Below are 17774 nucleotides of genomic sequence, written 5' to 3' on the forward strand. Positions count from 1 at the left end.
GCAGAGCTTTTTAGTCCTAAAATGTGGACGGAAGAAGAGGAAATATGACAATGGTGAGGTACTGGCTGGGGAGAGAAGTGAGAAAACTTGAGAGTGTCTCAATCTGGCCACCTTGAGAAGGATCCAGGTCAAGGGACAAAGAAATCAAGACTTCACATGCGTGGAAGGTGGAAACAGAGAGAAGAGCTATTTTGATTGGACAGCCAGCATCTAGCGTCCTATTAACTAAATGTAAAAGTTGGTTTTTTTTTGTTTGTTTGTTTGTTGTTGTTGTTTTTTTTTACAGAGACAGAGAGAGAGTCAGAGAGAGGGATAGACAGGGACAACAGACAGGAATGGAGAGATGAGAAGCATCAATCATTAATTTTTTGTTGTGCATTGTGACACCTTAGTTGTTCATTGATTGATTTCTCACATGTACCTTGACCGCAGGCCTTCAGCAGACCTAGTAACCCCTTGCTCAAGCCAGCGACCTTGGGTCCAAGCTGGTGAGCTTTCGCTCAAACCAGATGAGCCTGTGCTCAAGCTGGCAACCTCGGGGTCTCAAACCTGGGTCATCGGCATCCCAGTCCAACGCTCTATCCACTGCGTCACCGCCTGGTCAGGCTGTAAAAGATTCTTAAGTCTTTTAGTAACTGCTATGGAATCTGCTTCCTTTAAGCCCTTAAATTTTGCTTCCACACTAGCTTGGTGACCACAAGGTTGAAGTTGATGAAAGTTTAATCCAGTTTTTCTATTGTAGAACAGTACTTGGCACCTAATTGCCAACCTTTGCATGGACCCAGTTGAGGATAATGATCTTTATTGCTATAGCCATAGTATTCTCAGTGGTAGAAGTAAGACAAGCTGCAGATTATATGCAATGAACTGCAAAGTAGCTGTAGCTCCATTACTTTTTCTGCTGCAGGAGGAGGAATGTAAGAATAAAATGCATGAGAATAATTTAAGTTTAGGCTAGGGTTGCAAACTGGTCTTTTCTCATAAACAGATGAGAATCAGCCATATTTTTAAAGAAAGTTCAATAGGTTATAAATATATAAAATTTGGAGACTTTATAGAAACATTTCTGGTTTTGCAAAAGAAGAAGAAGAAGAAGAAGAAGAAGAAGAAGAAGAAGAAGAAGAAGAAGAAGAAGAAGAAGAAGAAGAAGAAGAAGAAGAAGGAGAAGAAGAAGAGGAGGAGGAGGAAGAAAGAGGAGGAGGAGGAAGAAAGAGGAGGAGGAGGAGGGAAGGGAGAGGAGGAGGAGGAAGAGGAGGAAGAGGGGGAAGAAAAGAAAAAACAGAAGAATTGGATCACACAGGCTTCCAAATGCTGGATGGAACAGTAGGGTGGGACCAAATACTGGCAGCTGGAACCCTGTTGGGTGCTAGGTCTTTACCTTCATCATTGTGTGCTTAGGTAGTGGTAGGTGAATCTAGCTAACTAACCTGTGTTTCCTGGCTAGCTCTTGTAGGCACATATGCCTTTTAGGCTTTGTTTGCAAACTACCCTTAACCAATTAAGATTCCTTCAAAAATGTATTTGCAGAGTTTATTCATAGTGAGAAGCCACTGCCAACCTGTCCCATGATGTATGGCTTCATATCCATGTACCATGGCCTAATAGTTGAGAATGACTGTCTTTTAGAAAAGCCATTTATTCATAGTGTGTGTTTTCCTGTCCTTGTGGACTAAGTGGGAATTAACACTGGATAAACATTGCCTAGTTTATAAATATAGTTAGTTGTGGTAGGGGTCCTAGCTTCATGTTTGATAATCAGTTATTATTTTTTTAGTAATGAAACTAGTAACCAAAATAAAAAAAAATGAGAGCTTAACTTTTTTTTGAAGTGAAACAAAACTCCTTAAATAAATAAAATAAATGAAAGCCACTGGTGGGACAATGATGTGGACATCCACAACATCCAGTGATATGCCCCTGAGATCTTTAGGAGGAAAGAATCTGGCCTCTACAGCCTAAAATCTCTAACTCTTTACTAGCAGGGGATTGTCAGGTATGTGTGTGCATGCAGCTGATGACTTTCTTTTTTTACTTTGAAGAGCAAACATTGTTTAATTTTATTCCTTTTGTATTGTGATAAGATTCTAGTCCTGAGTCCCCACTTCCTTAATGATGCCCTTTATCCTGTTTTCTGATATTTATAAACTAGATGGATATGTCTTGAGCCCCAGAATTTGCCAAACATTAAATCTTTTATTTTGAAGGTAGATAGCTCACAAAAGGAGACATGACATACTTCCTTGTCAGTCAAGCTCTATAGATTTTAGAATGGGTTTGTGAAACTTAATTAAAGAGAAAATCATATTTTAACATGATAGTTAACCTTCAGGAAGAAATGCATATGCCATGAAGGTGAGGAATGCATGGATCTCTTCACATAAACATTTTTATGCCCTCCATAACTTATATCAGTGACTATGGCAAGGTGGCATAATATACTGCACTATAAAATCACTATATTGCTTTGTGAAAATTATACTGGACTTGATCAGAAAAAAATGTTGACTTGTGTATTGGTGAAAACATTCTTCATCATTCTACGATGAAAAAAAGCCAAACACGAAAAGTTCTCAACATGCTTGCCATGTCCATTTACACATAAATCTAACCACACAAAAAAAGTTTAAAAATAAGCTTTATCTTAAAATTTTTGTCTTATGAAATAAGCCATACTTTCCTTTTTACCTAAAAACCCTTTGCATTTGCTCTAATTTTATTATAACATTATTCATAGAATTTGATGCACAGTTCAAACTCAACATTAGTCATACCACACTGAGTTTTTTTATTACCAGAAATACATAGTTTTTAAATCATAGATATTCAGATTCAATGGGAAGATGATAGCTATTGAATTCCCTAAACTGTTGCATGTCAAATTTCAATACAAGTTGATGGTTCACACATTTGTGTAAGGGACTTGGATAGATCTAATTGAATTTGAGAACATTTACAAATATTTGAACTTTTTTATTGAGTGGTTGCCTGATTCTGATGTGGTCTTTTCTCTACTTCTCTCTTCTTCCAGATCTTTCAAGGGAGGCTATTGCATTTAGTAACCAATGGAAAATGAACTAAGAGACCTTAGACTAGCTCTTTCATTGACTTACAGGTTCTGGTTACAGACTAAGAAAAGCTGCGAGCTCCGCGTATTGTAACTTATGAGAAGGATCTGTATGTATGCCATAGAAAAGAGAGTATTCTTTATTCTTCTCATTGTGGTTTCATTCAAAACCCACGCCTTTAAAAGAGTATTCTATGAAACACTAATCTCATAGAAAAGGGATTGTGATCAGGTAATAGTAATGGTTGCAGTCTTCTTTTTAATAGAAATAATCTACTTTTAGTTAATCTTTAATAATGTTGAAATTTTAGGTAAATATTCACATTTGTGGTTCTCTTCAAACAGTAAAAATTTGATAATGTATCTTCACACAGAAATAATTTCTCATAGCTTCTCATAGGCAGAAAATGAGTTCTTCATTACTCAAGTGTCCACTTAACGTGTCTGGATCTGGATGAGTTTTACATAGTTTCCCCATTCTAGTCTTTATTGAAGACACACAGTGCGTTTTGGTGTATTAAAGGCTCCAAAAATTCCCTCAAAAATGTTTCTATTTTATTTTGTTTAAAACTTTTTCCCAACTATATTTGATTATGAAATATTTTGGACTGTACTTCTCTAGATAATATTTTGATTTTTAATTTTAATTTTTACTTCAAAATATACACATGAAAGTCAATTTCTACTATATTACTTGGTACATGGATGTGGACCATGAATTCAAGTAATTATTATTTTCTGGTATAAATTTTATGTTACCTTCTGAAAAATATTTGTGAAAGTATTTGGGAAGCCTAAATTTTGCAATGAGAATTTCATTTCCATTTCTGGATGATTTTGTAAGCATTCAAGATGTAGAATCAACCTAACTAGTTTAAGTGTTTACACATTAAATCACATCGCAAGGTTTATGGTAGAAATGTAAAGTTACCTGAGGTTTAACATGAAAACATCCAGACTAGGGGACCACTGTGCTGCTGATCTAATAAGAGGCCCTAACAACATGCATTCCAGATTAAAGGCTTTGGAGAAAAAACAGATATAGTTGCAATATGATAAGTAATAAGAACACATACTACTATTATAGTATCCCCAGGTAAACTAAAAATTAAGTAGATATTTATTTCATATAAGCATCAGCTGAGTAACTCTCAAGAAGAGAAGAGGGGTAATAATTGCTTTTTGGTAAGTGTGCCTCATATGTATTATCCAAGTGCTCACTATGAAATCCCCAAAGTGTATTTGACTTTTCATCTTGCTGGCTTGCTGCAGTTATAATGATGGGTTTATGGTTTTCCCAACATTAGGTTTTGAGTTCATGGTTGTTATAGCAGCAAAGATTTCATGAAAAGAATTCTGACTTACTACAATTCTCTATATTGGGTATTCTCTGGATTTGGCTAAAATGGATTTAGAAAAAATAAATGGCAAATAAAGAGGACAAGTAGGTTTAAAAAGAAGATATTTATCACTTTAATAGGGCTGTCCAACATTTGGTCATATAGATTATTCTGAAACCCAATTGCTTTAATGGTTTTCTTATCTCAGCAGAAGAGATCTGAATACTCTTAGAAAGAGCAAATTGGAAAAAGGTGCCATGATAAGACTTGTTGCTACAGCACTATGTAATTAATGATGCAAGACTTTGGACTTAACCAGAGGGTGTTTCTGCAGTCTAGGCTAGCAATATAAACCTCAAGATACTGTATTTACAGGACTTATTAACACAGGGATACACATTCTACCATGCCTCTGCTTGAGTCTTAACAGCATGGTGGAGTAGCTCCCTCCAGAATCCTCTCTTTCTTATTTGTGCAAAAGCTTGTAGTTCTAAAAATATTTTCCAGAAGAGATTAAAACTTATTATATATCAATTGAATATAAAGTATAATTCTGTAAGCCAAGCTTGCATGCTAATATTGCACAGGGCAGAAAGCAATAAAACAGGACACTACTTCCTTGGGCATCGTAGAAATAGAAGAAAGCTCTTGCCTCAGTATTTTGATGCCTTGGATACCAGGAGTACACTTGTAGCTGGCCCTCCAGCGTGAGTGCCCTGCTGAACTCTTGAAAGGGCACATCTTCCTTGCCAATAGAAAAAGAAATAACAAAAGAAATAAAACAAAACATCCAAAATTCAAAGAGATACTCCAGCCCCCTCAAACTGGGGTACTGTTCATTTCTTGAAGAGAATATATAATATTTCAAAATATTACATATACATATTTTTTCAAATGGTACAAAGTAACTATAGATCCATTTTAGAAGGCAGTGGATCGTTCTTCATAATCCCCAAAATTTTCATTGAGAAGACTCCCATTTCTTTTTTAAAACCCACATTCCATGTTGTTAAAACTCTGTGTCTTCCCACTATAGGATCTTCATGACACAGTAAAAGCACTGTGATTATCTGGTAACCAGTCAAAGTGCAAATAAGAATTCCTTTTGGCTTGCAATGTGTTAGATGTTTTAAATTCTTAAAATGTGTTTTCCACAGAGTTGGCTTTCCTTTATTACCACAATGAATGCTTCTGTTAGGTTCTTGGGTGAATCTGAAACCAAAGAAAGAAAGAAATTTCAGGGAGAAAAGAACAAACTGAAGGCACAAAGAAAGGTGATCAGGCAGAAAACTGAGAACATCTTGAATTTTTAGGATTTTGCTTCTTTCAAGTTACCTGAAGTGAAAAATGTTAATGTCTAGACATTCTCAAATGGTGATCAAAGCACATTGATAGACCACCATCAACTTATTCAACTAATTTTAATCAATAAATCAATTTATTAAACTAATTTTGCCATAAGTAAGGAGACAGATTCTTGAAGCCAGGTTTAACTGCGATTGGCTTTATGGGCATGAGACCAATGCAGTTGCACAGAGCCTGGTGCTGAAAAGGGCCCCACACTGATTTAATGACCAGCTGCTGCCATCTAGAAATTATTAATAATTTTTGAAAAAGGGACCCTGATTTTTCACTTTGGATTGGACTCTGCACATTATTCAGCCAGTCCTGTGTTTGATGAGAATTTTAGCTGAGTGAGCTGTTCCATGTTCTTGTCAGGTTGGTTTGTTGTAGGATGTAGAGGGGCTGCATAAAGTGGAGTCATTGCCAAAGTTCTAGAACATAAGGCATTTCTCTTCATCAGCTCTTAATTCTTTATCACCTTAAACATTGAGTGCCTAAATGTAGGAAGCATATTTGGGAATATACTTGAAATTTTCAGAGTCAGGTAGGAACAGTAATAAAAGTCTGCATTCAAAAGTTGGTTGGGCCAGCAGTGGAATGCAGAGAAATCTTCACACATATATTTTTTTATCTTCTCCATATAAATAACAGATCCTTCCAAATGTTGGTTTTCTGCATTTCAGTGGTATTTATCACCTATTCTGTCTTCTTCTGCACCAAAGGAAGGAGAAAATGACATTCACAAAAATTCCTTTCTTTTATCTTTATGAACCCACCAAACTTACCCCTGCCACCCAACCTTGGGCCCTATTCTCCATGGAAGATCAGGGGCTCTGTCATGTCCACCATCATATCCTCAAGACCTTTATACAATAAGTTTAGGGAGTGGAGGCTTAAATATACTTATTAGCTAAAGAAATGAATGAGTTCACTTGGACCTAGGAGTAATTGCAGTATTATGCTAGCATAAGTTGTTTCATTCTTCCTTTCTGCAATCTCTAAACATTCATCTCTCTTTCTTTCCTTTTCTTTCTTTCTCTTTCTCTTCCACTGTCCCCCTTCCAATTTTAAACACCTTTCATACAAAATAAAATAAAAATCAGGATTGTAAATCTCTCAGAGCACTTCAGATGGTGAAATTTTGAGTAAAGGAGCTAAAATATGTCAGAATTATTATTTTACCTTTTCAGTAATATAAAAAATATTGTGGAGATAGGCAAAGTCAGAGCCGCCATTAGGAGGATGGGCCCAGGAGGCTATGAACAAATGATTGTGGTGGATTTGTGTTGGTCTGATCACATAAAATAGAGATTTGACCGGATGGCTATTGTGGTTATGTGTGCAATCTGAGTTCTGGTCACTCGTCATTTTAGGGGATAAAATTTTACTCCACATTGCACACTAACTTGATTTTCTCATCGTCTGAAAGACATGAACATACTGGTTTGTATGAAGCCTAAAGTTACATGGTACTTTCCTGGGTATTATACCAGATTATGTTCTGCTCTTTTAATCTAAATATTTTTCTTTCCAAGTGATTTTGATTTTCACCTAATTTAAATTTTTTCTCTTCCTAGCCCTAAAAAACCAGTGTTCACATTTTACTTGTGAATTATTATAGCATTGTTAAACAACTTATTTTCTCTATGGTAAGGTCTGTCTTTCTAAATTAAGCCATTGTTTCTGAATGTATAGTGTATAGATTTGTTACTGAATCCAACTTTCAAAATTATATTTTTAATATATGAGTTTAAAGAAAAGAAATCAACTAGTAGGTATCTAAAACCACAGGAAAAAATATATAGTTAAAATTTACATCAGGTAGTCTTGCTGTAAACTACCAACAAAGCAATTTTAATAAAACAGTTGAGGCAATAAGCAAGCAGGGAGGGACACAGTTAAAATTTAATGACCAGCTTTATTCTACTGGAGTCTCTTCATAGGTGGCATTTATTCAGAAAGCTTCCTCTTTCTGTAAAATTTGGTCTTTCAACTCTCCTGAAAGGAAAGCCTTTATCTAATTCTACCTGTCTTCTTTCTGTGTGTTATATCATCACCCAGATCCAATTTTCCTAAGATTTTCCTTTAGATTGTGGCCAATTCCCCTGATTACTTCTCAATCTGGAATGTCTCGGTATTCAAATAAAACAATGAATTTCTACTCTTTACTCTTAAATAAACACATAAAAATATAAATTAGATTATACTTGGAAGCATCTTTTATCTACATTTAGGATGATTATTTGAAAGTAATGCCTATAATAAGAAGATTTTGGAAACAATCCTATATAAAGAAAAACAGTGATGTGCCAGGAATCTTTCTTGCAAATATTTTCACATTGGAGTTACTTTTTAAAATAACATACAATGGAAAATGACAGTTGTCATTAATAATCTGGGTCTATTTTTCTTTTCCTAAGAGCATTCTTTTTGAGTCAATTTTACACATGAGACAAAGAAAGGTGATATTTATTTATTTATTTTTCACTTTGATAAAAACTTGAATAATTTTTTTATTCTAAAGATCAACTCTTAGGCCCTGGCCAGTTGGCTCAGTGGTAGAGCATCGGCATGGTGTGCAGGAGTCCCGGATTCAATTCCTGGCCAGGGCACACAGGAGAAGCACCCATCTGCTTCTCCACCCCTCCTCCTCTCCTTCCTCTCTGTCTCTCTCTTCCCCTCCCACAGCCAAGGCTCCATTGGAGCAAAGTTGGCCCAGGCACTGAGGATGGCTCTGTGACCTCTGCCTCAGGCACTAGAATGGCTCTGGTTGCAACAGAGTGACGCCCCAGATGGGCAGAGCATCGCCCCCTGGTGGATGTGCCAGGTGGATCCCGGTAGGGCTCATGCGGGAGTCTGTCTGACTGCCTCCTCGTTTCCAACTTCAGAAAAATACAGAAAAAAAAAAAGATCACCTCTTAGTTAAGAACAGAAAAATAAAATAATGATTCAAAATAAAGTATATTTGTGAATTAAACTCTTTTAAAAGTTAAATTGCTAGAGTCAATATTTGAAGTGTGCAGACATCATTTTCTAATGGGAAAAATACATAGGACATATATGAAAAATGTATATAAAACCAGTTTTCAGAACAAATGTTCTAAAGACTGTTGTTGGCACATCAATGGAAAGCTCCCGGAAGGGTCATCTGAACTTATTTAGTGCCTTTGTGTTTTAAAGTGTTTATTTCATTGTGAATTTCTTTGTAAGGAAGAGGCAAAATTTGTAAGTCAGTTGGAATGTCTGATTCCTCTCCAGGTTTAACAAGTAAAGCTTTTTCTAGTGTCATTTTTTTTCCTTCTCTAAAGACGGACGTGAGAGTTCTCAGTTGACTAACGCATCATCACAAAGCTATAGAGCAGTGTCTTATTTCCTCCTTTGAAATGGATGTGCATGTCAGAAGAGGTACCCCTCTGCTTTCAAACCATGGCAAAGGCGATTTATTTTTCTTGTACACTCAGCTCTCTGGGTTTCAGTCAGCCCACATAGGGTGGTAAGGGACACAGTGTTCTCCAGCCTCCATCACTGTGATTAGATCGGCACTGTACTTCTGCAGTGCTGGAAATGTGAGGGATGGGTTTACAACACACCTGATGCTTTTCAAATACAGAGGCTGAATACAAGAAAAACACATGAGTCCCAAGAAGGTCGCATGCAAAATCTCCGTGTTTGGTTTGCTGTTTATGTTCTTGTTTCGAAAGAGTCTCCCTGTTGGTACACTTGGAGTTTTACATGTTAAATCCTAAAATAACTTGACTTGCACTATTTTTCTTTACTGAGTTACAAGTCTGGAGGCACCATGAAAGCAGGGCTTATTTCAGTAAAAAGTGATCAATTATCATTTGGAATAGGAAATAAAGATTTGACATAAAATGCAGAGGTGGGCCAAAGTAGGTTTACAGTTATAATACAAATAAATAATACAGTAATTCATAATTAATAACATAAGAATAAACTCTGTGTTTCCCATTCAACTGTAAACCTACTTTAGCCTATCCTTGTATATCAGCAACATATTCAAAATAATGGTGATTGGATTCCAGTCATAATTCTAGAATTACACTGGCTATGATTCAGAGTAGCTTAGCACTAACTTGTAAAGGCATCTTCAGATTATTTGATAAAATCATGTTCAGACAAAATTTAACCAAAAGAATACTTGAAACCCATATGCCGTCAGGTAATTAAAATGGTTTCCAGGAATAATTTGCATGGACCAGGTTTATTTATGTAAGAGTTTCTTTAAAATAAAATACAATAATCCAAGCTGAGCTTCCTGGGCACACAAAAATGTATGTTAACAAGCTAGAATGATTCAGAAATCTCTCTAGGCTGCAAGCCAAAGAGGTATGGCCATTTACTAGCTAACGTGATCAGTCTAGGCAAACAAATTTGACACGCAAAACATCTCCACCTATTTTACATATATATAAAAAATAAGTGTTTAATATAGTATTATGTAACATTACTTTTGTTTTTTGCATCAAAAAGCTTCAAGAACCAATTTTAGTTTTTGAAAAGAATGCTGAGAAGAAAGATCAAGTTAAGGCTCGTAATACAGGAGTTGGAATCAGATACTTTTTAAAATTTGAGTCACCTTTTGGAAGATTACAAGGTCAACATATTGGGACTTATAATTGGTGCTGCTTCCTTTAAAAATATTTAATACATCAAAATACATACACATATAACAGATATTCATATGGAACACATATATATGACTATACTAATTGTTAAAATAGTATACTAATTGTTAAAATAGTAATACACCTTTGTACTAGTAAATAAATAGATAGTCTTAAGTGTTTTGAGTTCCCCACCCTCCCCTGACCTCCTTTAGGACTCCCAGACTTTCTTATGGTCCAATATATAGAAGGTCAATGTCTAGCCTAGCTGGGCTCTTTGTCCTGCTCCAACATCATGACACCAATTCTGATAAGTTGGGTAGCCTCATAATACAGATTGTTAAATATTCTGAAGACAAGTTCTGTTCTAACCAGATAAATCAAGGAATGATTGTTCACATCACAAAAACCTTTTTTTCCCTTATCAGATCATCAAAAGTTCCTTTTAAAAATCTGTATTTAAATGCAGAACTTTTCAACAAACCATGTGGACAAACTAGACAACATCCTCATTTTATTACCTATTCAATGATGTTGGGTAAATTATTCAAATAGTTGCCCCACTGCAACCTAGCCTTATTTATGAGCCAGTAGCAGAAAAACTAAAATGCTCAGGATAAAAAAGTTAAATTCAATCTCTAACTTTTTGTTCATGGATGAACACTGACCAGAATTGTTCATTTCTGTGAAGGAAAAGGCTTTTTTTCTTTCTAGTTCAAAGCTTCTCTGGAGGATGTTTGGGCAACACAAAGGAAAACCGTACAGTTAGCAACATACACGAGACATTTTAAATCAATGAACTTACTCTTGTGGTCTTAATTTTATTGCCTGTAGCACACATCCATCCGGAATTATCAGGGAGTGTCTTACATTCTTCTCCCTCGAGACAAGGCTCCATCTCACACCACCATTTCCCAATCACTATGGAGGCTGTGCAAAAACAGGGGACAAGTGTTTACAATTCGTCCAACAACCTGGGCACTGCTACTGCGTCTTCTTCAGGTGGGAATGTTCTTGAACCTATCATGACTGGCTAAGAATACTCTACTTAGAAAAATACATATTTAATTTATAAGTTTTACAATGCAAGTATAATTATATTGTTTAGTTTCATCAACATTTTGTCAAAAATCCCCCTGAATAATGAAATCATATGGACTTACATTTTGGAAGAATTTTGTCATTTTAAAAAAATCAAAACTGTGTACTATTTCTTTCCAGTGAAGGGGACAAATTGCTAAAGACTGTTTAGAATGACTGAACTGTTCTTTTCAGAGAGACCAGTTTATCCACCGAGCATTAGGGTTTATCCCCTGGTCTAAGGCCTTTGTGATTTTAAAGGCCTACCAAAAGAAAAAATGAGTTGATTAAAAGTACAAAGGAAACGTGCGGAGGACCCGGGTTCGATTCCCGGCCAGGGCACACAGGAGAAGCGCCCATTTGCTTCTCCACCCCTCCGCCGCGCCTTCCTCTCTGTCTCTCTCTTCCCCTCCCGCAGCCAAGGCTCCATTGGAGCAAAGATGGCCCGGGCGCTGGGGATGGCTCTGTGGCCTCTGCCTCAGGCGCTAGAGTGGCTCTGGTCGCAACATGGCGACGCCCAGGATGGGCAGAGCATCGCCCCCTGGTGGGCAGAGCATCGCCCCTGGTGGGCGTGCCGGGTGGATCCTGGTCAGGCGCATGCGGGAGTCTGTCTGACTGTCTCTCCCCGTTTCCAGCTTCAGAAAAATGAAAAAAAAAAAAAAAAAAAAAAAAAAAAAAAGAAAGTACAAAGGAAACCTGCAAAATAAAGAAAAAATAATAATACAAGAAAATATTTGTTTACAGTCAAAAGTATATTTGATACAGTCTGTGATTTCTTTTTAATATGTTTAATATGATGTGGGTGAACTTTCAAAAGTTGAATCTCTGATACAAGAGCCCTGCATTACAGCGTGATGTCAAGGTTGACCAAAATGGGAAGCTGGTGATGAATTTAGGGGTACATTTACAGCAGCTTTTGATGACGAGATTTTATAAAACCAGTGACTAGATTCACTCAATCCAAATCAAGAAACTCCACATTTTTCTTAATGTCTTGAGTAAAACTTATTTCCGGTCAACATCAGTCATTTCTGAAGTTCCACAAGGCATTAGTTTTTCACAAATTTTTCTTTGCTTTTCCATTCAAAATCTTCAAAATATCTGCCATTGTTTTTATAGTGATGCTTTCTGCTTGGCTGTTTCTGCATTGGACTGGAAGTCTAATGCTTTCTACCATCACCATTCAGCTCTTTACATCATAAAGGTGAGGCTCCATCATGATGCTTCATTCTCACAACAACAAAGAAACCAAAGGACAACTGTTAACGTCACAGAAAATTAAGAAACTGGAATGGGGAAAACCCTGCAGCGACACAAGGACACGTTAAAATTCCCTCTCCACATTGCCTTCATTACACTGCTAACTTAGAAGTAGAGTGGTCAAAGTATTCAGATATCTATCTGCATTCAGGTTTCCCTCTTACACTTTTCTTACTTTAGTCTTTTTCTCCTTCTGAATCCAGTCTTCTTCAATCTTTGCATAAAAATTCCTATGCAGGATTATATAGGCAAAATCATTTCTGCTTTGTTACATGGCAAGCTGAGGATGTTTGTATTTGATTTATGCTTTAAATGTGGAACAGACCAAACCATGTAAAATGCAACTGCATTAGATAAGTCAAGTGAGTATAGGAAGTAAAATCTTCTAGTTTTATCCATATGCAAGTCAGTGTGATGTTCTGATAAAAGAGCAGTAACAGAAAACACAATTTTTCCACGGGGTAAAAAACCACTGTTGGAGTTTGGAATGTTTTCTTGTTTAATAGCAAGGCTTTGCATGGGGACAGGGAGTGGGGGAAGAGTCTGGTCACGGGTGAAAGGGAACTTATTTGTGTGAATTAAAAGGTGACAATATTAAACAATGGAAGCATATATTTTAGGAGCAAGAAGGGCATATGTACTGCTGAAAGGGAACAACGATAAGCTGCAAAGCTGCGGGTCAGGTGGGTCACCAGCGGGCCCGTCCCGTCAGCCACACTGTCCCCTTAACGCCTGTCTTACTGCCCTGCAGCAACACCATCGAGAATGGAAACCCTCTGCTAAGCTTTGCGGGGACACTGCCTGACCCAGCAGTCTTGGATTGAGCGGTTCTCAGTGGTTCTCACTTTGCTCACAGAGGCACAGGAGCACGAAACGGCTGCCAACGGGGTCAGCCCACTCGCAGAGGACGCTGTTCCTTCTCTCCCAGGTGACCCACTGCGTTGCAAGCTAACAAACCAGTTCCTTTTTCTCTTAAGCATGAATAGCTTCTAAATTATAATGTAGACAGCTGGAAAAAGATACATCTCAAACCCTGCATATCCCCTTTTATTCAAGGTTGTAAAGATCCGCTGGCTCATAGGGGAAAAGAAACGACTTCCTGAGAATAAAAATGTCTTCAAACCTGCTTACATACTCTACGAATTCATGTGACACTTGCCTCCCTAAATACAGTGTGATGATCGGGTTGCCTCTGGCTTATCAGGATCCAGTTCATGCCTGCTTTTCTAGTGATGCCATTTCTGATTTGTGCAGTACACAGTCATCTTAATATATAGCTGTTCATGTTCTATGTCAAACTTTAGTCTTCAATTCTAGTTAGTTTTATAAATTTATATTTCCTGCAATATCTTTAAAAATATTCACAAAGAGAGGATTTTAAAAATGCCTCCTCCTGTTCCAAACTAGAAGCTACCTGAAATGTTCAGATTAATAAAAGAAGCTAATCTTATTGCTATTTAACTATTGTTGTAGTGTTTTTTATGGAATATTTATAATAAGAAAAATTTAAATATTAAAAATAATAGATGTCTTGAATTATAATGGTCAATGCAATGATAAAAATGATAACTGACTTTTTTGTATGCTTTGTATGTTTCTCTGTCTGTCATGTACTTTAAAAACGTTATATCAGTCTTCATAGGAACCCCATAAAGTGGGAATTACTATGAACCCATTTTAAAGATGAAAAAACTGAAAGCCAAGTTTTCTAGCGTCTCACACACAGGTAAGAAGTAAAGAAATTAACATTAGGATCCAGGCATACTTAACAACAAATTTCACTTTTCTCATCATAATGTTAACTCATTCTAGTTTTGTGTTCAGGATTCATAGAACTTTAACAGAGCATTGATTGACTGCTGAGTGAACGAATGAATTCTCTCTGCTGTATTAGTATAGAAAATAAATTTCACATCAACACACTTGCAGAAAATAAATGCATTCAGGTTCTCTTAATGAAGTTAACTTAAAAAATAATCTGGGCAAGAAGGCAGTTTACATTGACTTCCAGTTTACATGTAGTTCTCTTCCTTGTCTTAGCTACACATGACTTGATTTCACTAGTTATAGCATTTTAGTAAAATTCCAGCTGCTAAACAAGTTTTAAAGCCATGAGAAACTTGTGAAGTAAATGCATAATCTGAATTAATTACATATCAGCTGCAAAACCAACTCTCATCTGTGGGGACTACAATAAGGGTCTTAAAGATCCCTTTTAACCCTGGGGTTCTGGTCTTCATTCAATTACTATATCGTGTTCAAGAAAATAGCTGATCGTCAACATTTTCTAAGAATGTTCATCTTTCCTTGAGATTTATTTATTTATTTATTTATTTTTATTTTATTATTATTTTTTTTAAGAGACAGAATCAGAGAGAGGGATAGATAGGGACAGACAGGAACTGAGAGAAATGAGAAGCATCAATCATCAGTTTTTCGTTGCTACACCTTAGTTGTTCATTGATTGTTTTCTCATATGTGCCTTGACCGAGGCCTCAGCAGACCGAGTGACCCCTTGCTCAAGCCAGTGACCTTGGGTCCAAGCTGGTGAGTTTTGCTCAAACCAGATGAGCCCACACTCCAGCTGGTAACCTCGGGGTCTCGAACCTGGGTCTTCCGCATCCCAGTCCAATGCTCTATCCACTGCAGCACTGCCTGGTCAGGCATTAAGATCACTTTAATCATGAGTCGTGATTTCACCCTTATACCAAGCCAGATGGTTGTAAAGAAAAAAGAGAACCAATCCATCTTTCAAGGATGAATCTTGAATAGAAGAGAAATCTTTTTTATTTTATCATTGTTCACTTTAAGGCAATTTTCCATGGTAGCTGAACAGTTACTAATGAGCAATAGGCTTAATAAATGCAGCAAATACACATTATATTGCTTATGAACCATAGTCCTTTTCTGTAATTTTAAAAGGTAATGTCTGAGTCTCAGTTCAGCACTTTCTATAGTCAAAGGACTAATATGACCTAGCCCCACTCTCAGGGTATCTCAGCATGGGCACTATTGGCATTGAGGCATAAATGATAAAGAAGTATAAGTAAGCAAAATGTTCCTCCAGCCGCAAGTCCCCTATTGTGCCATAGAACAAACTCATAGTGGAAAGCAGGAAAAGAAAACCTTATAAGGCTGTGGGAGTTCTTGAAAACTAGGAGCTCTGGCTTTTAAAATTTTAATTTAGGTTTTTTATTTTTTTTTTAAAGGAATGGTAAGTCACTAAAGGTTTGTATTTGGTGAGCAAAGGGAATATTTGATTACAGGGGTGGTAGGGGAAGATGAACTTGGCAGTGATGAACAAGATGGAAGAAGAAAGAAATAATCAGCTGAAATGCCAGTAAGCACCACAGCATTCAAACAGAGAAGGGATAAGGTCTTGTTTTGGATGTCTACTCTAAAGTTGCAAAGAAAGAGTTGCTACTGAGAAAACATGGCCAGTAACTCAACCATATTAACTATAACACTAGCCACACTGAACTCAATTATTAGCTTGTGTGCCAGCCTACTCACTAGACAGTGAACTTCTTTTTTTTTTTTTTTTTTTTTTTTTTTTTGTATTTTTCTGAAGCTGGAAACGGGGAGAGACAGTCAGACAGACTCCCGCATGCGCCCGACTGAGATCCATCCGGCACACCCACCAGGGGGTGATGTTCTCCCCCCCCCCCCCCGGGGCTCGCTAGGTCGCAACCAGAGCCACTCTAGAGCCTGGGGCAGAGGCCAAGGAGCCATCTCCAGCGCCCGGGCCATCTTTGCTCCAATGGAGCCTCGCTACGGGAGGGGAAGAGAGAAACAGAGAGGAAGGAGAGGGGGAGGGGGTGGAGAAGCAGATGGGCGCTTCTCCTATGTGCCCTGGCCGGGAATCGAACCCGGGACTTCTGCACACCAGGCCAACGCTCTACCACTGAGCCAACCGGCCAGGGAGACAGTGAACTTATTGAAGGCAGGGATCACAATGTATTCATTTTTGAATGGCATAAACTAGCTCAAGACTAGTTTGCAGTTTATAAGCAAATAAAAAATGAAACAGAAAGGAAAGCAAAAATAGTGCTTATTTCAAAGGATGGTAAGGATTATATGAAAAATCTATTCAAATCACTGAGCAGAGTGTCTGACAGTAAATGCACAATAAATATTAGCTATCATCATCATCACCATCATCATCATTTTTATTACTCTAGAGAATAAAATCACCCCAAAACAGAAAAGGCAATTCTTCACAAAGTTAGAGAGTAAACCATTGTTCTTCAACATTGTGCCCAACTCTCAGTTTACTTCTATGAATTATGAGAATTTGAGCATTTATTAAATGGTTGAACATATTATTTCATTCATGTTCCCAGAAGTAGGTTATAAGTACATCAATCAAGACAGATTTTCAGGCTCAATTTTGTGCAACTGTCATACAATTTAAAGCAATAGCTGGAATTACATTAGTGGGCTGGGGCAGCTCTTTGACTCCCTTTATGCAAACATTATTGGGACAATGCTCCTTTTCAAAAGACCTACAATGGCTCCCTGAGTGTTATCATCATCATCGAAACAGATGTAAAATTAAACACCTTGAATGTCATTGCCTCCAGTTATTCCAAACTCCCTCTTTGTGGTGAGCCCACATTTAAGGATAGGATTTAGTGTAGAGGTATGTCTAATGATTAAGACTCTAAGTTTTTGTGTATGTAATAAAAGACCCTGGGTTTGGATTTGAACCCCACCACTTTCTGGTAGTATGTCTTGGGAAAGTTTCTCAGTTCTGGTCTCAGGTTCCAGAGTTATAAAAGGTATTAGAAATCACAACTGTTATAGTGAATTTTAGATGACATAAAGTACTTAGCATAATATCTAATACATTTTATACTCAATTATTACTATTATTCATCCACGAATCCTCTATCTAGCTATGTATGCATCCATCTAATTACTGTTTTAGAGAGTTAGAGCTTTATCTTTAATGGAAGTTAATACTAATTCTGGGATGCATATAATCTTTTATTTATGGATTAGACTGTATTTTTTATAGGATTTACAATATATTTCAAAGTCATAACAGCTGATGATGGG

General features: G+C 37.0%; 1 protein-coding gene across 1 annotated transcript in view; it reads right to left on the bottom strand.

The window, feature by feature from the left end:
- Window positions 1-4551: 4551 nt before the first annotated feature.
- The window catches only part of TAFA1 (TAFA chemokine like family member 1), a 577116-nt gene continuing 563893 nt past the window's right edge, over window positions 4552-17774 (bottom strand). Inside the window, exons 4-5 of the mRNA XM_066350908.1 lie at window positions 11179-11303; window positions 4552-5616 (exon numbers count right to left, since the gene is read on the bottom strand). Coding sequence (XP_066207005.1) covers window positions 5599-5616; window positions 11179-11303 — 143 coding nt within the window. The 3' untranslated portion in view covers window positions 4552-5598. The remainder of the gene's footprint in view (window positions 5617-11178; window positions 11304-17774) is intronic.

This window comes from Saccopteryx leptura, chromosome 10 (genome assembly GCF_036850995.1).
Source record: "Saccopteryx leptura isolate mSacLep1 chromosome 10, mSacLep1_pri_phased_curated, whole genome shotgun sequence".
Classification (NCBI taxonomy): domain Eukaryota; kingdom Metazoa; phylum Chordata; class Mammalia; order Chiroptera; family Emballonuridae; genus Saccopteryx; species Saccopteryx leptura.